The sequence below is a fragment of the Tursiops truncatus genome, chromosome 18 (genome assembly GCF_011762595.2).
Source record: "Tursiops truncatus isolate mTurTru1 chromosome 18, mTurTru1.mat.Y, whole genome shotgun sequence".
Taxonomy (NCBI): Eukaryota; Metazoa; Chordata; class Mammalia; order Artiodactyla; family Delphinidae; genus Tursiops; species Tursiops truncatus.
The window spans coordinates 77549328-77568440 of record NC_047051.1 but is presented as its reverse complement, the minus strand read 5'-3'; the positions used below and the strand labels follow the sequence as shown (position 1 = coordinate 77568440).

Genomic DNA, 19113 nt, shown 5'->3' with positions numbered 1-19113 from the left:
GCCTGGGGCCTGGAGACCCAGCCTGGGCGGGTCGGCCCGTCACAAGGTGCAGGGCCAGGGAAGTCACCTGATCTCTCCCAGGCCCCGCTGCCCCGTCCTCTACCTGTAAGACTGGAGTTCTAAGAGGCGTTAATAGAAACTTCACCAATTGTAACACGTCGTTCAAGGCCTCGTGGGTTCTGACATGTAAGAGTTCTGTTCAGAGAGGTTATGGAACTCGGACGGGCCTGTGAGAATCATGAGGTCTGTGGCACTGTTTCATTCTTGAGGTTTAAAGTTATGTAGAGAAAAGGTGTTCTGTGGAGTTGTTTATCAACAGATACCAAAACAGTGACAAAGGCTCTTCCAACACTTGTAGGTTTCCCTTCTGTAATACACGTTTAAGTCGTGCGTGCTGTGAAAGTGCTGAGGACTCTGGAAACATTAAAATTCTCTTCCTGGTGTCATGGTGCCTCTCAGGTCTGTCCTCGGACGCTTGGCCCTGGATGTCAGGGTCCTGGATGCCAGGGTCCTGGATGCCAGGGCCCTGGATGCCAGGGCCCTGGATGTCAGGGTCCTGGATGCCAGGGCCCTGGATGTCAGGGTCCTGGATGCCAGGGCCCTGGATGTCAGGGCCCTGGATGTCAGGGCCCTGGATGTCAGGGCCCTGGATGTCAGGGTCCTGGATGCCAGGGCCCTGGATGTCAGGGTCCTGGATGCCAGGGCCCTGGATGCCAGGGCCCTGGATGTCAGGGTCCTGGATGCCAGGGCCCTGGATGTCAGGGCCCTGGATGTCAGGGCCCTGGATGTCAGGGTCCTGGATGTCAGGGCCCTGGATGCCAGGGCCCTGGATGTCAGGGCCCTGGATGTCAGGGTCCTGGTCCCACGTCAGGGGAGTGGCCACCACACTTGGGACCCTCCCAACCTGTGTCCCTGCCGCCTTGTTACAGGATCGCGTCCCACACGGACGGCCTGGGTCACATACTTTCCTTTCTAGGTATCACGTGGTATCTGCTAAGTACACCTGTTCCGCGTGGGCGGTCACAGATCTCATAATACACGAATTTCCTTGAACTGGCGGGAGTTACGTACCTAACTGATCCACTGAAACGCAAACTATACATACAGTGAAGACATGCGGGTTAACCAAACGTGGGAGGTTTAACACACGTGGCCTCCCCGTGCCTGCCGGGAGTTCCTGGGCTGGACAGCATCACCTCCTTCCATGTTGGTGACATCGCACATGTCAGTGTGTTCTTTTACCTTAGTAAACGCTTAAGTGGGATATTACATATGTCTCCAGCTCCAGGCTCTGTGGGGACAGCCATACCCACGACTCGTGGCACACGGCCGGGGCTTGGCAAACACTGCAGGAACGATGCAGTGGGCTCGCCTCACCTCTTCCTCTCGCTGACATCGGCCAGATAGTGTGGGATTGCTCTTAGCGTCTCGACGACAGTGTCTGCTGCCTCAGATTCAGCAAAAGAGACCAGCCGAAGACGGTACCTCTGCCTAGCGATAGACGGCTTCTGCCACATGGTGCCTTTCTCCCTACGTGGGTGGCTGTCTGAGGGGCTGCCCTCGGGGAGGGAGCCTGCACCCTAGCAACCCGGGCCAACTGCACTGGTCGTAAAGGACTTTTGCTTTAGGACCTCTCGGACTGTGCCGGCCAGAGTCGGGTTCCAGAACCTCTCTTTTAATAAGTGCTGTGATGATACTACCCATTCATTTACCTTTTCTTTTATTTTCTTGCCACGCCACGCGGCGTGCAGGATCTCAGCTCCCCTACTAGGGATCCAACCCGTGTGGAGTTGTAACCACTGGACTGCCAGGGAACTGCGACCCGTTCATTTAAAGGCATCTTAGTATCTTGTTATTGAAAGAAACTTAAGTTTTATCAGACGTGTTTCTTACATCCCGGCGTGACGCCCTTCTGCTTGTCCTGGTCTGACGTGGGACCAGAACCTGGGGGACAAGGGGCCTGGGGACAGAGGTGGTAGCTCTCCTGACCCCTCTTTTCAAGTCAAGGTCCCTGGTTTGCAGGGCTTCCCCCCACTCTCAGCCTCAGCACGGCCGTGAACATCTTCCCCGTGGAACGGGATCGGTGGGAGAACGCTTAAGGTGCGTGAACCTTCACGGGGCGCCCTCGCCGACCCCTCGGGGCTCCGGGCTCTGCGCACACACGGAGCGGCCGGGAGGCTGGCTGTCGGGGAGCCTTCGCTGACGCTGGGCCGCGGGGACGCCCGTGATCACACACGCGGCGGCTCCACGTGCTTTCCCCCTTCGCACGTGGCAGTTTTCTACCATAAACACGCTTTATAATCAACGAGTCCTCCGGAAAACAGAGCCGTGCGTGTGACAGCCGAGTCGCAGCGTGGAGGCCGCCGAGCGCGATCCCGTGTAATTGAAAGTCCCGGAAAGGCAGAGCTACAGAGACCAAGTGGGTGGGTGGAGGCCCAGGGAGCGGAGGGGCCGCAGCTCGGGCGGGCTCTCCGCCTGGGCCGCGGGGAAGGTCGACGCACGCCGCGTGACTGGACCGAACGCAGTGAGCCCGACGGTGCGCGAGTTACACCTGGAAGCTGTAGAAACGTGTGCATCTCCCCAGCGCGCCGTGCAGACCGCCCTCTGAAGCGGTGCTCTGAGCCGCAGGTGCCCCCACTGAAGAGCCAGCCCTGGGCGCACCACGTGGCTGCGGGCTGCGGGCCCAGACGGCTTCCTCATTGGTGCCGCCCGCCCGCCCGGGACAGAAGAGGGCGCCTGGCCGATCGGGGAGGCTCCCGACGGCGACGCGGCGACCAGAACAGGGGCCGGCGGGGCGCGCTGAAGGCTGGGCACCCGGCAGCTGCCGGCAGAGATGGAGAAGTTTCAGGCTGCGATGCTGCTGGGGGCCGTGGGCGATGCACTCGGGCACGGACACGCCTTCGGGGAGGACAGCGCCTCGGGCCCCAAGGTCCAGAAGGAGCCGGGAAAGGTGGGGGGACTGGACCACCTGGTGCTCTCTCCAGAGAGGTGGCCGGTGAGCGACAACACCATCATGCACATGGCGACCGCAGGGGCCCTGGTCACAGGTGAGGCTCAGCCCCGGCGTGCTGGCGGGCGGGAGCGCGGGATCCCGCAGTGAGGGGGGGGCCGGGGGTCACCCGCTGCCGCTGCTGAAACCAGCTTGTCACACCCGGGTCCCCAGCAAACCGGACGTGCCGTGGGTTGTGTTCCCACGCAGCCTCTCGGGTGACAGTATCACTCTCTGCTCATCTGCAGCCTCAGGTTCTTAAACCGGGACTTTCACTGTTTTGTAAACATTCACTCGGCCGGCTGAGCCTCTGTCTCTAGGGTTAAAACCAACCGAACGGCTCGCTTCGGGGTTTGGAATGAGGGCTCAGCTGTTCACTGCGGGTAGTAAGCCTGCTTCTGAGTTTATTTCAACAATACATAAAATAATAAGCCAGTTTGAAGTTTGGACCCATTACGATGCTATTTGGGGGAATTACTTCTAAATTCCAATGAACTGTGGTTAAAACGCCACCTACCAAAATAGGATTTAGCTCGGAGAGTTGCTGCAGTTTCCCAGTTGTCCTAAGAAGATGCTATGACTTGAGGGGAGACACGCTTCCTTAAGGAGCAGGTTGATTTTCGGAGCAGGTCTTCACTGAGTTTCAGAGAAGCAGCGGGTGTCTGTGAGGCGCACCTTCCCCACAGGTATCGAGTGGTGAGCTCGTCACTGCAAAATTAGAACTTACGGCAGCTCTGAAGTGGCTGGAACATACGTGTCACCCTGTGCTCACCCCGCAGGCCGGTGCCAGCAGCCGGGTTTAGCTCTGCTGTCACCACACAGGAATGCCGTCTGCTCTGCCGGGTCCCAAGTAGCCGGAGGGGAGAGCTAAGGCACCTCAGATAAGACAGCGTCACGGCAAGCTGGCACAGCAAGTGTCCTTCTGGGTCTGCAAACTCCGCAACTGGGGGCAGCGGGGGCTGATTGTGAGGCTTTCAGGCAGGTTCCCGTGTCCCTCCGTGTCAGTCCGTGTGCCCTTGTGTTGGTCCTCACCTGGCAGAGCCCACGGCGTGTCTCTGTCCTGTGCGGCGGCCCCCAGGACAGCTCCCGGCTCGGCCCCCGACGAGAACGTGCTCCCCCGGGTTGGATCGAGTCCTGTCCCCTTGGCAGGAACAGGGCGGAATCCGCCCCGGGTGAGGACGGTGGCAGTGGGCCCAGTTCTGATGGCTGCGGGCGCAGCTGGACAGACGCACGCCCTCTGGCCAGCGGGCCACCAGGGCGCGCTCGGGCAGGCCTGTGCCCCCGGAAACTCGGCAAGCAAACGTGTTTTCAGCTCCCTAAACATACAAGTTGGAATTTAATTTACGTTTAGTTTTCAAACAGCCCAGCTTTTTTCTTTAATAACAAACTGCAGCCTGTGGAAGGGGCCTCTGAGCCCCCGAGTCACAGCGACAGCAGACTCTGACTGTGGCCGGGTGCTGTTCTAACTGCGGGCGGCGTCATCAGGTCCTCGCACCGCCCTGCAGGTCGGGTTTATTACGAGGGGCTACAGATAAAGGAACCGACGCACAGAGTGGTTCCAATCCACACTCGCTGTTTGGCACTGAGTAGCCTGCCCAGCGGCACACAGTGAGTGCGGACCGGAACCCAGACAGCTTCATGCCTGCATCTGAAGCGCCATCCCGCCTGCTGCGGCTGCTGGACACGCGGTAGTTCAGGGGCCCCGATGGACGACGGCTCTTCGCGCGATTTCCAAAGCCAGGCAGGCAGGAGAGGAGGGCCGGTCCCCGAGGCCTGAGATGCAGCCCCGCACAGGCCGGGTTCCCGGTGCCCGTCAGCTGTGTTGGCAGGTGTGCCCTGCCCTGCACTGTCCGGTCTGCTCTCCGTGTGACCAGGCACCTTGGGCCCCAACTTTGGAGGGTGTGTGGCCTCTGTACACCACGCTGTGGATTCATTTAATGGCAGAAGTGCTCAGGCTTTGCGATTGAAATCCATTGGCCAGCTCTGGCCTCGGCAAGTGACCGCCCCTCGCTGAGCCTTGTCTGGGAGGAAACAGTAGACAGACAGGAGCCTGACCCTGCAGTGATGGGCGCGTTGCGGGGGGGGGGGGGGCGCGTCACGTGAGGTCACCCAGTACAGGTCAGCCAAACCCGGTGCCACCCAGGTGACAGCCTGGGCGCCCCTGTCCTGTGGCCCATGGTCTCCGAGGGACTCGAGACCACGCTTGTCCCCAGAACGCCTTCCCACGAGGAGGCAGTGGGGACGGTGGGCAGCGTGCACTTGGCCGCTTCGCTGACAGGGAGATGGGAGAGGGTCAGCTCCCTGTACCCTGGACGTGGGTCCCCGAGGGCCCGAGGAACAGGCAGGTTTCAGGCCAGCTGGGCGTCTCGGATAGAACCGCGAGCCGTGTGTGAGGATCCTGGGTTTTCCTAGATTCTGGTGTGTAGCTAGAAGAGGCACAGCAGCAAACCACAGCATCTGAAATTCAATGAGATCCACAGCGTGTCGTTCGTCTGCAGTCAGGTTTCTCCGGGGAGCCAGGGTCCTGTGAGCCGACCCCAGACTCTCCCTCCTCCTGGGGGGATGGGGCCGGACGCCGGTCGTCGCTTCCTTTGTCGCTGCCTTCCACCCGCCCCTTGTCTGACCCTGCCCCCCACACACCCCCCTTCCGCCCCAGACTTCTGGTGCCTGGACGACCTGTACCGTGAGATGGTGCGACGCTACGTGGACGTGCTCGAGAAGCTCCCGGGGCAGCGGGTAGACCCGGCCACCGTCGAGGGCTGCTCGCAGCTGAAGCCCGACAACTATCTCCTGGCCTGGCACACGCCCTTCAATGAGAAAGGTCAGAGCATGAGTTCCTCTCCCTCCAAAGCCACGGGGCTACAGGGCCCCGCGACACTACCCTGCCTGTCACCCCACTGAACGGCCGCCCAGGGAGCCAGCCAGCCTGGGCGCCGGCTTCAGAGTCACTAGCATGCCCAACTCCTCTGTCACCATCCCTGGTTTAGGAACATTTTCCCACTGCTTTCCCTTTAAATGTGTTATTTTTAGCCAGTGCATCAAGGAAAGCATACACCACCTGCATAAATGTCTGTCTCTGTGATGATCTCATGTGTCCTCGGGGTGATGTTATCAGGCAGCTGCAGTCTCTGCCCCCAGGGCCTCTGCTCCTGGGGTCCTGGACACGCCCTCCGGGTTGACTCTGAGGGCATACCTGTCCTTCTGGGTTTACCTTGAAGGATGCCATCAAATCAAATGTTACTGGCACATAAAGAAGCAGGAGACATGGTCCATAACAAAGAGAAACAGCAGTAAATCAGAACTGACGAACCCTGACACAGTCACTAAAGTTACCAGGTAAGGATAGAAAATAGTGTGGATTCGATATTTCTGCAAAAGGTTAAATAGAGACACGTAGGTGTAAAAACGATCTACATCACAGTTCTAGAGAAAAACAGTGCAATGTCTGAGTTTAAAAATTCACTGACTGAGGGGCTTCCCTGGTGGCGCAGTGGTTGGGAGTCCGCCTGCCGATGCAGGGGACGCGGGTTCGTGCCCCGGTCCAGGAAGATCCCACATGCCGCAGAGCGGCTGGGCCTGTGAGCCATGGCCGCCGAGCCTGCGTGTCCGGAGCCTGTGCTCCGCAACAGGAGAGGCCGCAACAGTGAGAGGCCCGCGTACCGCAAAAAAAAGAAAAAAAAAAAAAAAAAGAGGAAACATATCGTTGAAAGCATACTGTGCGTGCAATTCTCTCTCCTACGTTTCCCAGAAGGAGCATTTCCTCATCCCGTCAAAAATCCTGTTTTTAATGGCTGCTTTGCAACTTCTTTCCTCTCTTTTCTTTGTCAGGAATGTGGGCAATTTCCCTACTTCTGACTCATTTAAATGACCCTGTGCTAATCATGGTAGCACATAGTTTTTGTACATCTTCATATGGTTCGTGAGAGCTAGACTTCCAGAGCCGGCGTCCCCGGCACAGAGGTCTAAGACCAGGTATCCCACGTTCCACGCAGGCTCCGGGTTTGGCGCTGCCACCAAGGCGATGTGCGTGGGCATGCGGTACTGGCAGCCGGGGCGGCTGGAGACGCTCCTCGAGGTCAGCGTGGAGTGCGGCCGGATGACGCACAACCATCCCACAGGTGAGGCAGCCGCGGGCGGCGGGGAGGCGTGGGGAGGCCAGACGGGAAGGCCTTCTCCCCGCTTCAAAGTCGGTCACGTCACAAGAAAAGCAGGACGGCACCGGTTCCGAACGAGCCTGGGGTCTGGCTGGAGCCCTGGGAGCCGGCATTTCGGCCGGGCTGTCCAGCAGGGAGCCGGCGCCGCCGTCGGGCCCCGTGGGCGCTGTGCGCCGTGCCCTGGCCGGGTCCGGTGGCTGTGGCGGCAGAAGCCGCTCCCCCCGTGTGTCAGGACAAAGCGCTCGGGGTGCGCAGGGGGCCCACACTCCGGGCTGGCCCCCCAGGGTCGGGCTTCAGAGGGAGGGCGGGCCTGCCGACCCAGCGCCCGCCTGTGAGACATGACCGGGGAGCAGCCAGCTCAGCTTCAGGAAAGGAGAACCCTCCTGAGTTCTGGCTGAGCTCGGCTCCCGGCCCCCGGGGTCGAGGGTGTCGCTGCTCTCGGTGACTGTGCTCCTTTCAAGGTCACCTGCAGGGTCCGGGCTTACTGGTGTCGCCCCCGAGCCGCGAGGGCCACCCTGTGCCCTCCAGGAAGCAGCCGACGCGGGCGCCGTGGCACCTGAGTCCACAGCAGGCGCGGCCGCTGAGCCACGGACGCCACGGATGAGCCCGTCAGATCTCTGAGCACAAAGCCATGTAATTCAGCCGGGCGGCAACGTCCGGGTGGTGGAGAGGAGTTTGCTAACCCCCAACTCAGCAGAAGTGAATTAAACATAAACAGCCTTCCAACAGGAAAATGTTGAACGTTTGGAAACAATGCCATGAGTACGAGAGCCTGGGGTGAGAGTTTAAACATCTATAACATTGGTTAATTTATTGCCCACTCTTGTTGTGGCCTCTCCCGTTGCGGAGCACGGGCTCCGGACATGCAGGCTCAGCGGCCATGGCTCACGGGCCCAGTCGCTCCGCGGCATGTGGGATCCTCCCGGACCGGGGCACGAACCCGTGTCCCCCGCATCGGCAGGCGGACTCTCAACCACTGCGCCACCAGGGAAGCCCTGCCCACTCTTATTAAAGAAATGTTGTTTCACGTGTTTAAGAGCTGGGTAATTTATATATTACTAGGCTGGTGACTAGGGTCGGACAGCACACACTTAACACCGGGAAGCACGTTTTAACTCCACTCTCCTTTGCAATTTTTGAACTGCCTTTGGAGGCAAGTGTCAATTTTTCTTACCTTTATTGCCTGGGAGTGTGCGTCTCGGATCGGGAGCTGAAGCACCCCATGACGGGAGGTGGGCTGTGGCAGGTGGTCAGGACGGCAGCTGGACCCCGGGCGCGAGAACCAGACGCTCGTCCCTGCCCCAGAAGTGGTTGCGGCTGACGCCTCCCTGGGGTCCCGCTTCCCATGGCCACTCGTGGGGCAGCTCTGCAGGGGCTCACCCGGGCTTGGATCCCGTGCCCACAGCAGCGCTTAGAGGTGGGGATCGTGCTCTCCCCACCCCGCCTCTGCCCCCTTGCAGACGGTAACTGAAGGTCAAATTGGCAAAGCCCAAGGACACAGCGTGTCCAGCACCTGGGAGGGGGCGTGGCTGGTGCCAACTTTGACCCTCTCTCCTGCCACCCCAGGCTTCCTCGGGTCCCTGTGCACGGCCCTGTTCGCGTCGTATGCCATTCAGGGCAAACGGCTGGAGCAGTGGGGACGAGACATGCTGAGGACAGTCCCGCTGGCCGAGGAGTATTGTAAAAGGACCATCCGGCACCTGGCAGGTGAGCCCAGCCTCCCTCCTGACACCCTCCCCCGGCACCTTAGAAGGAGGTGGGCTCCAGCCACACCCAGAGAAGACTTGGACAGACTGGGGGGGCCGTGTGACAGGCTGACCCCACAAAGAAGGTCTGCAGTATTGCCTGGCCAGAGGGCGGAGGGTCAGGCGAGCACGGGGATCCCCTCTGGGTTCTCGAGACGCGGGCACCCCCCCGACACACACACCCGTCATCCACGAGCCGTTGCAGCTGCTGCTCCAGACTTTGCAGCAGCGTCCTCCTACCATGACTTCAGAAAAGTCGCTTCAGCGCCTCTGGGGCTTGGAGGTCAAGCTGCTAGTTAGGGATAACGAACGTCCTCTCTCCTGACTTCGCAGGCACAGTGTTGAGTTAATAAAAATACACAGGTTCAGGGCTCCCCTGGTGGCACAGTGGTTAAGAATCCGCCTGCCAAGGCAGGGTACACAGGTTCGAGCCCCGGTCCGGGAAGATTTCACATGCCGCGGAGCAACTAAGCCCGTGCGCCACAACTACTGAGCCTGCGCTCTAGAGCCCGTGAGCCACAACTACTGAGCCTGTGCGCCACAACTACTGAGGCCGCACGCCTAGAGCCCGTGCTCCGCAACAAGAGAAGCCACCGCAGTGAGAAGCACGCTCACCACAACAAAGAGTAGCCCCCACTCAGCAACAAAGACCCAACGCAGCCAAAAATAAATAAAATTAATTTTGAAAAATACACAGGTTCAGAATTTTCAAGAGAAGCCACTTAAAAATAAAAATACTGCGATCGCTGCCTTACTTCAGCGCATTGTCAAGCAATTCTTTGGGCTGGTTTCGATCTCCATCTTCCTTGCTGGTATTTCAAAGTAGCTACAATGTGAGCATTTTCGAATTTCCCGAGCCTTAGCCGAGGCGGAGGGCGTGGGCTCTGCCTCCTCCCTCCCGCCCGCTGCCCACGGCGCCCAGCTGGACGGCCGCCACAGCCCGCTCACCTGGCCTCTGTGTTTAGAATACCAGGAGCACTGGTTTTACTTCGAAGCTAAATGGCAGTTTTACTTGGAGGAGAGAAAAATCAGTGAGGACACGGAGAACGAGGCCAGCTTTCCCGACCGCTACAGCGCGGAGGAGAGGGACAAGGTAGGTCTGCCGGCGACGTGGGTGGCGAGCAGGAGCTGTCGGGGCCGCTGCCTGCCGCCCCCGGCTGTACGGGACCCCGCAGTGGAGGTGGGCTGAGGGAGCAGCTGGCAGGCGGGGCCGTGGAAGACTTTTCGAAGGAAGCCCATTGCAAATGGATGGTGCTTTTATCTTTTCATTTTCTCTGATTATAAGCACGATTTGTGCTAGAAAAGTTGAAAATGTGAAAATAGTCCATCTCACTTCATCTCTTCTAGGGACTGGGGATAGAGGGATGAATAAGTCTGTGCAAACCACCGGCATTCCCCGTGCTGAGAAACCCCCCCAAGTGGCTGAAATTGTCAGGATCGTGTTTGGTAGCATAAGAGAAACCGCTGTAACTGCGGTTTAACCAAGACAGAAGTTCATTATCCTCACGTCAAGGGAATCAGAGCTGAGTCAGAAGCCCCTTGCAGTGAGGAGCTGAGGATCCTCTGTCTGGCTGCTCTGCTGTTCTGCGAGCACGCCTCATAGTCCAAACTGGCTGCTCCCACTGCAGCCAGCACATCTGCATTCCAGGTGTCAGGAAGGAGCAGGGGGAGAGGAAGGGTCCACCCTTCCCTTTTTAGGTGCTTCCTACCGCCCTTTCATTTATCTCTCATGGGCCCCCCGACGCAGAAAGACTCAGAAACACCGTTCTTCTTCCTGTGGAGATGCTGTTGCCCCAGACCGACCCTGACTCTGCTGCTAAGGCACAGGGGTGTGACCTGCCTGCGTCCACCTCCCCGGCCCAATCTGACCCCTGCCCCTTGTCAGCCTTCGCCACAGACCCACAGGGACCTGCTCTGAGCCACCAGCTGCTCAAGCCACCGTGGCCTCCCCAACCATGTCCTCCGGCCGGCCTGCGGCCCTGACCACACGCGGCACCCCTGCCCGGCCTCGCGTGTCCCTGTGCCCCACACAGACCTCACATCACGCAGTGGCGCCCAGCTGTGCTGTCACAGCAGCCCCATCACAGCGCTCCAGACCCCCTGATGGCTGTCTCTGCCCGGCAGCTGGCTTGTTTGCTTATCTGCGGCACGGCTGGCGTGAGGCACACGGGAAGCCAGTGCCCACCCGCAGCCCTGGGGCAGTGCACGGCACACAGGGGCGCCACGTCGGCGCACAGATGAACCCAGAAGCTCGTGCCCTAGCGCACGGGACGTGGTTCCTGGCGGCCTCTGACCTGTGGCGCTTTCTCCAGACCTACAGGAAATGGAGCTCGGAAGGTCGAGGGGGCCGGCGGGGCCACGACGCCCCCATGATTGCCTACGATGCCCTTTTAGGAGCCAAGGACAGCTGGACGGAGCTCTGCCACCGGGCCATGTTCCACGGAGGTGAGATGCGCCTTCTCGTGAGTGTGAAGTAAGAGGCCACCAGCCAGGCCCTCCTGCCGGGCCCCGGGCTCCCCACCTACACTGCTGGGACCTCCGGGTGCCCAGGTGTGGAGACGCGACACCTCCCGGAGCGGGGGAGTGGAGCAGGGGCAGCGGGCCAGGGCCGCCGGCGGACGGGGTGGGCAGGAGGCTGAGAGCTTGAAGCGGGGGCGGCGGGGGTGGTGCGCAGCGCGTGCGCAGGACCCGCGGGAGGTGCTCACCCGAGCGCACCAGGGTATGTGGCTGTCCCAGGAGGGGGAGGGGACCCCCCGCCCCCTTCCCCGGCACCTCCCAGAGCAAACCTGGGCTTGGCTGAGGCCAAGGGCAGAGGCTGAGGTGGCCCGGCCTCCTGGCGAGGGGGCAAGGGGGCCAGGGGGCCAGGGACCGCCGTGCAGCCCTGAGGGCCGTGCTTCGTTCTAGGTGAGAGCGGGGCCACGGGGGCCATCGCCGGCTGCCTGTTTGGGCTGCTGCACGGCCTGGACGCCGTCCCCGCGGGCCTGTACCGCGAGCTGGAGCTCAAGGAGCAGCTGCGGCGCCTGGGCGAGGAGCTCTACCGCCTGTCCGCGGAGGAGAAGTAAAGCCCCTTCCCCGCCCCCAGCCCCTGGCGGCCCGCTGGTGCCTCTGGGGCCCCGGGGGGCCCCCGCAGCTCTTGTGACATCTTAACTTTCCTCCCGGTTTCAGAGGCCTAACTGCTGTATAAAACACATCGTTTGTCCTATGAGAATAGTCTTCCCGCCCTGGCCAAGCCTAGCGCCTCACTGACGTCCCTCTGGACGCAGCAGCCCCACCTCCAAACGCGAGGCCACGGAGGGCCTCTGGGACACTCGGTGTATTTTATTCTGCCGCAAAACTAACGCATCCGCTCACTGATTCCAATAGCACCCATAAGCACGATGGCTCTGCTCGGACGGCCTCCTCTGTCTGCAGGGCGCCCAGCACGGTCTCTTTCTAGCTCTTAGGCGTGCGGTCCGACACCTGCACACCTCGGGCCCCCAGCCTCACGGGGCCGCACCTGGCGCTGCGTCTGCGTCCTCGCCGCCGCGTGCCCAGAGCTGGAAGAGTGGCCGGCGCCTGCGCCTGCGGGGCCGCGCGCTGTTTAAGCTCCAGCCCGCGTGTCATCTCGCTAGATTTAACGCCAGCCTCTCGAACGACTAACTGATGCAGCCAGGAAACCGGGGCCTCGTGCGGCCCGCATCCTCCCACGTGCCGCCCTGCCCCGGGCTCGCTGACGAGGACAGAGCTGGCCCTGTTCCCCGTGGCCGGGGCTTCTCCACACTTGCTCTTGTTAAAAGTAACCCTGGACACAAATCTCTTTGAAGTAGTCTCTGGTGTGAGTAAAGTAGCGGTTGGCGATTGACGGGCAACGTGCTTTGGCGGCTTGGCTGGGCCCGTCTTGTGACCGCAGGCCCCGCGTGCTGAAGGCTTGCCTTGGAGCACAGCCGGGCCCGTCCCTGCCGGACACGCAGACGCTCAGCCCCGAGGCACCTCCCGGCGTCCTGGGCGAGGGGACGGGATGGGCATGTTTTCCACAGAATCCATCACTTTGCACTCCTTGGGCAAGGGAGGCTCTCAGCTGTGCTGGACAGAAACCTTGGGCCATCCTGCACATGGTAACGCAGTGGGCTCCACGCCGTGTTTCTGAATAACTGGACTAACCTTTGCTGCTCAAGATGCTTTGCAGTCAGAAGAGGCAGAGGGGGTCCACCACGCGGGGTCCAGATAGGTTTAGGGGGGCTGGGAGATTAATGACAATTGTCTTCCAGGAACAGAACCCAATTAAGGTAAGTCGACACTTGCCCAGACACACACGACAGGCTGGGCTTCCTGTGTGGAGTCTGTCCCGTGTCCCCGGCTTTCCCGAAAAGCGGCCCTTCACGATCTGCTGCGCGGAAGGGAAGTGATCAGAGGAATGGGGGTGGCTGGATTGGAGGCCACTTGGTCTCCACCTTTAGTGACGATGTAGGAGAATTAAACCCATCCTGAGAATCAGGGAGTGAGTCTCCTTATAGACTGATTAAATTAAAACACACGAATAGAAATTCACCAGCATCATAAAGTAAGAGTGGAACTATCTCCCCATTTCCTTTTCCTATTCCAGAGAAAGGCAACAGTTGAAAAACAAAACCATAAAAAGTAATGGCGAGAATTCCATACCTACTCAAATTGTTTTAAAATTTAACACTTGCTGATTTCATTTTTATTAGAAAAGTGATACCTGCACACGGCTTCAGAAACTCAACCCCGTAAACGGGGCATGTGGGGAACAGGGTTCCTCCCAACCCTCCCCCCGACTCACATCACCAGGCGCCAGAGAAACCGTTGGTCACGATTCCTTCGTGTCCTTCCAGAAAGTTCTCTACACATACGGCCGGGAAGGGGGGGTGTTTGCATACATGCATTTGTGTTACACACCACACACACACACACACACACGACTTCCCTCCACAAATAGGAATGACACATTACCTGTGATTTGCTTTGGGAATTTTCCACTTGACGGCTTTCTGGATACTTTTCTGTGTAGTCACACGTGTGCCCCTCGGGATTTTTAACTCTTGCCTGAGATTCCGTTGTTGACGCGTGAGCTATCATGCTGTTTTCCTCCTGCACCTGTGGCCACACCCCCGCCTTAGCGGTGCCCGGCGGGAAGGGTTTGCGTCCCCAGGGACAGGTGCACGGCCCTGCCCTGTGGCGAGCTTCCAGACTTCAGGCCGATTTCAATTAATTCCTGTCCCCAGACTCTTTGCTTAGAGATTGTGCATTAGATTTCCCAGCGTTTTCATGTCTGGAAGCCAGATGATGTCCCCCCCAGCCCCCCGCGGTCGGGGGAGCCACTCGGGGCTGAATCGCGGGGCAGGACCAGAAGGGCCCCCTCGGAGGGTGCAGCGGCCCCACCACCAGGTCTGCCCCTGAACCCGGGCCTCCTTAGCGGGGGGCTCCGCGGCGGCGCTTGACTGCCCCGTGCTGTGGGTTCAGGGGTGGGAGAGGCCGTCCGACAAGGCACTCCCTGAACGCCCCGCCGGCCTCCCGGACCCGTCGAGGCTTCACCACAGCCCCGAATCCGCAGGCAGAGCCCTCGGTGAGCTATGAGCCCAGCACCCGGAGCAGACGGGATGGGAAAAACGGACCAGATGCCACGTGATGGAGCAGGAAATACCCAACTTGACGTTTCACCCAAACACGGGGTTTAAAAACCTCATCACCGAAATTCACCCCAAAGGTGGGAGTAACTCTTAGGTAAGAGCGCGGACACCGTGACCACTTGAGTTAAAATCTCTCCCGTGTTGGCTCATCTCCAGTTAAGAGGTAGAAATATAAGGCGAGCACCCCTGATGTTACAGGGAGAAACCAGCGTGGGGGAACTGGCAGCCTCAGGCTTTCGGGGCTCCACGCGCCCCCGTCACTAAGGGTGGCTCCGGCGTGGGGCCACACACTAGGCCGTGCCTTCCCCTGGCCGGCGCTCAGGCTCTGGTGCCCGGTGACACGCAGTCAGAGCCCACGCCTGGCCCCAGGGGCATATCCCCTCAACTGCCAGGCCCCCGGGGACGCCAACGAGGAAACGCTTGCTAGCTGGAGCCTGACCACAGGGCCCTCAGAACTGCACCCCCCCTGGGGGCACAGGACCAGGGGAAACCCAGAGACACCCCCCCAGGGTCCCAAGTGTCCCCACTGGCCCAGGGCCATCTGTGCTTTCAGGTTGGCTTTGCTGCATCCCTGTCCCATCTTAATCGTTTGTTTTCAAGTACTTCAAACACACAAACTCACAAAACAGCTCAAAGAATCCGTGTACCCTTCATCCAGTTTCACCCACTGTTACTGTACTGGGCCCCGTTTGCTGCATTGCCTTCTCCCCCCTCACTACACGCAGACACACAGAGACACACAGACACGCACAGACACAAAGACACACAGAGACACAGACACACACAGAGACACAGACACACACAGAGACACAGACACACACAGACATGCACAGACACACAAAGACACAGAGACACAAATAGACACACAGACACACAGAGACAAAGACACACGCACAGAGACGCGCACAGACACACACAGAGACACATAGACACACAGAGACACAGACACACAGAGACACATAGACACACAGAGACATGCACAGACACACACAGACATGCACAGACACACAAAGACACAGAGACACAAATAGACACACAGACACACAGAGACAAAGACACACGCACAGAGACGCGCACAGACACACACACACAGAGACACATAGACACACAGAGACACAGACACACACAGACATGCACAGACACACAAAGACACAGAGACACAAATAGAGAGACACACAGACACACATAGACACACACATACACACAGAGACAAAGACACACGCACAGAGACACGCACAGACACACAGAGACACGCACAGACACACACAGAGACACACACACAGACACACACAGACATGCACAGACACACAGACACAGACACACACACAGACACACATAGACACGCACAGACACACAGAGACACACACATACAGAGACACATAGACACACACATACCCACCCACAGAGACACAAACACACTCACAGACACACACAGAGACACACACACACAGACACACAGACACACAGACATGCACAGACACACACATACACACAGAGAGACACAAATAGAGACACACAGAGACACAGACACAGACACACAGACATGCACAGACACACACACAGACACAAACAGACACACACACAGACACGCACACCCAGCAGTAGTTGTCACTAGACAGGAGGGGAGTGTCCGCAGAACACTCTGCTATTTAAATCCCAGGTCCTGAAATAGCATCCAACCCCCAGGGCCTCAGGCAGCCCGGTTGGATGGATGGCCCTCTGTCCACCATGACCAGGGCCAGGCGGGAAGGAGCGGGACCGTGGGCCCCGGCCCAGAGGACGCCCACCAGCCTTTATCCAGGTTTATTTCCAGGAAACACAGAGGTTCAGGTTGTCAGGCTCTGATGCGTTGGCAAGTTTCAGCCGGTAGCTCCCTGGCCACTAAAATGTTCAGCGCAGTCGACCGATGTGCATTTGTGCTTCGGTGGGGGAACGGCTACTGATGAGGGATGCGCAAGCCGGGGCCTGCAGTCAGCGTGAGAGCCGCCCGCCAGCTCCCCGCCAACGGCCTGTAGAGACGGGGGACGGCAGCCTCTCCTCCTTCCCGTCTCTTCCGAGGGGAGGCGAGGCACTTACGGAGCGCCTGCTGCGCGCAGCCCCACTTGGCGCTGGGGGAGGGGTGGCTCGGAAGGTCGCTGTGTCCTCCTGGCCTTCGCGGCTCCACGGGGACGCGGGAGGAGCCGCAGCTGGAAGGACAGAGTGCGCGGTGTGTGCCCCTCCGCACCCCGAGTGAGCGGCCACCATCTCTGCCCCAGGCCGGGAGGACGAGGGGGTGACGTGTCCCTGTCTCTGCCCCCTGACCCCCAGGCCCACAGCTGGGGGAAGAGTGTTCGTGAGACGACGGTAGAGAGCATGGCCGCGTGGCAGATGTGAACTCACTGTGTCCTGGGGCAGCACACGTGCTCTCGGGGCGCAGGGGATCGGCCTGGAGGGAGGTCACGGCCGAGAGTGGGGAAGGGGGTCTCAGTGCCGCAGAGAGTGCCCCTGCCAGGGCGGCGGGACGGCCAGACCTGTGCCCCAGGAGACCCCGTACCTCAGCGGAGACACGGGGGCCGGGGGACATCCAGTCGCTGCCCCAGGACATGTGCTGACGCGTGGTAGAGCAGGCCCAGGCCAACCAGGCCCTCGATGAAGCAGGACAGGCTGCCCCCGTGGAGGGGACAGGCCCCCAGAGGTGCTGGACGCTGCTCCCGTTTTAGGACAAGGATGGAGTGGAGGACCTCTGCTGGGAACGCAGGGTCTGCGTCCTGCCCCATCTGTGACTGCCAAGGGGGTCCGGTTGGTGACCGGGGTGGGAAGGGGTGTGTCGCCAACAGCGACTCTGATGTCCCTGTATTTTCAAGTGACCTCTCGGGAGCCAGAGTTACTGACGGGACTAAATGAGGAACCTTTGCTGCAGCGCTACTGTTTAGATTGGCCCCTAATGTTCCACTCCTGTCCCGGGATGGGCTCGGTCACGTCCACGCCGCCAGGGGCTGGACATGAAGCCACGGGCCCACCGGTCCTCCAAGCAGTGCTGACCAGGCCGAGATGGGCTGGGCCGAACCCCTGTGATGGGCAGGAACTCTCACCCAGGCCCGAGGTGCCTTGGGAGCAGGGAGGTCCCAAAAGAATGTGCTGGGCCTGCCTTCAAGTCTGGCCGGACAGGTAGACTTGAAGTCTGGACAGAAGGACCTCGCCTCCCCACGGGAGCTCGCCTGCCGTCCACTCTCAGTGACTTCGGGGTGCAGAGGTCGGGACTGTCACCCTGCAGGGGACACTAAGAGGCCTCATAGGACCAGTGGGGACAAGGCATCCGGGCCACTGGGAAAGCAGGGTCCTGAGGGATGGATAGGAGCTCGTCAGGAGCGTGGCTGTGCCGGGCCAGAAGGCTCAGCGCGGGGAGAGTGTAGAGCTGGAACAGAGCCCAGCGCGGCCAGAGTTTGAGGGGAGTGGAAGACGGCAGGGCAGAGAGGCTGGCGGGCGGGCACAAGGTGCAGCGTGGAGAGGCGCTCAGGGGCGCACCCGGCGGCCAGGGCCCTTCCACAGGTGCTGCTGTGAGCCCTGGGAAAGCAGGGAAGAGACGGTCTCCCCGCGCAGAGGCTGTGTGCCACTGGGGGCCACGCAAAGCCACACTCCGCGTGCTCTGTGCTGCACCCGGGCCTCTGGCAAGGATGAGACGTGCACAGCGGGAGGCACCCCGGGGACGTGCTGGGGGCGGCGCCTGGGAGCTGTGTGCTCAGGCAGGGACCCCAGCAGGGGACACGAGACGCCCCGCGCGCAGGCTGCTCAGGCCCTGGGGTGGGAATGAGCTGGGACCAGTCGAGGGCCAGTGCACCGGAGCCTGGCTGCCCAGCGAGCCCAGGGCACATCCCCCTCTGGCCGGGGCTCAGCACAGCCCGACCCCCTCAGATGCTCGGCGCGGCCCCAGATTCAGCGGTCATGTGTTTTCGGCTGTGGCCATCCCGCAGCCGTGCCGGCCCTGCCACCTCAGAGCTCAGTGGGTTCAGGTCTGGGTTTGTTTGCGGAGCCTCGACCACCACGTCAGGGCCAAACCCACGGTGGTCTGAGGCTGGAAAGTTCTCGCTCCATGCCGGCCATTCTCAAAGTGGCTCCCAGGGCCAGTAGCTACGGCCACTCAGGGGACTTGCTGCAAATGCAGGTCTTGGGTCCCTGAGACGTCCGAGCTGGGGCTTCTGGTGGGGTCACCTCACTGGGCGCCCAGGTCCTCCGGCATCTGAGGATAATGGGAGCAGCTGCATTCTGCGTGGTTCACTGCGTACGAGTGAATTCGGGGTTCTACGGAAAATTCTGCGGTTACATTCACTCCCCTTCGCTCCTTGAAAGGAGTAATTGTCCGTCCAGGATCCACTCCCAGGCAGTGGACGGGCGCCCGGCTCACCCAAGGGGCTCACCCGTCAGGGGGTGAGGCCAGCAGGGGCCCCATTGCTGTCCTCCCATCACGGAAGCGCTCCTAACGGCTCTTAAAAGAAGTTTGTGTGCAGCTTCCAGAAACAGAGCTCTCTCTCCTGCGAAGTACAGAAAGAAAAGTATGTTCGCACGTTCCCTTCCAGCCTGCTCTCGGTCTGTGTCTCCGCCGGCTGCATCCTGAGCACTTT

General features: G+C 60.3%; 1 protein-coding gene across 7 annotated transcripts in view; it reads left to right on the top strand.

Moving 5' to 3' along the window:
• The window catches only part of ADPRHL1 (ADP-ribosylhydrolase like 1), a 46590-nt gene that overhangs the window by 21888 nt on the left and 5589 nt on the right, over nucleotides 1–19113 (top strand). For 3 of the 7 annotated variants that reach the window (XM_073795454.1, XM_073795453.1, XM_073795452.1), the window contains 6 exons: nucleotides 5646–5810; nucleotides 6982–7107; nucleotides 8710–8850; nucleotides 9854–9981; nucleotides 11201–11333; nucleotides 11793–11946. In XM_073795454.1, the coding sequence (XP_073651555.1) occupies nucleotides 5678–5810; nucleotides 6982–7107; nucleotides 8710–8850; nucleotides 9854–9981; nucleotides 11201–11333; nucleotides 11793–11946 (815 nt within the window). In that variant the 5' untranslated portion in view covers nucleotides 5646–5677. Of the gene's footprint in view, nucleotides 1–766; nucleotides 3048–5645; nucleotides 5811–6981; nucleotides 7108–7743; nucleotides 7921–8709; nucleotides 8851–9853; nucleotides 9982–11200; nucleotides 11334–11792; nucleotides 13441–19113 lie in introns of those variants that run through there. The other 4 variants (XM_073795450.1, XM_004319474.4, XM_073795451.1 and 1 more) reach the window with 4 other exon arrangements.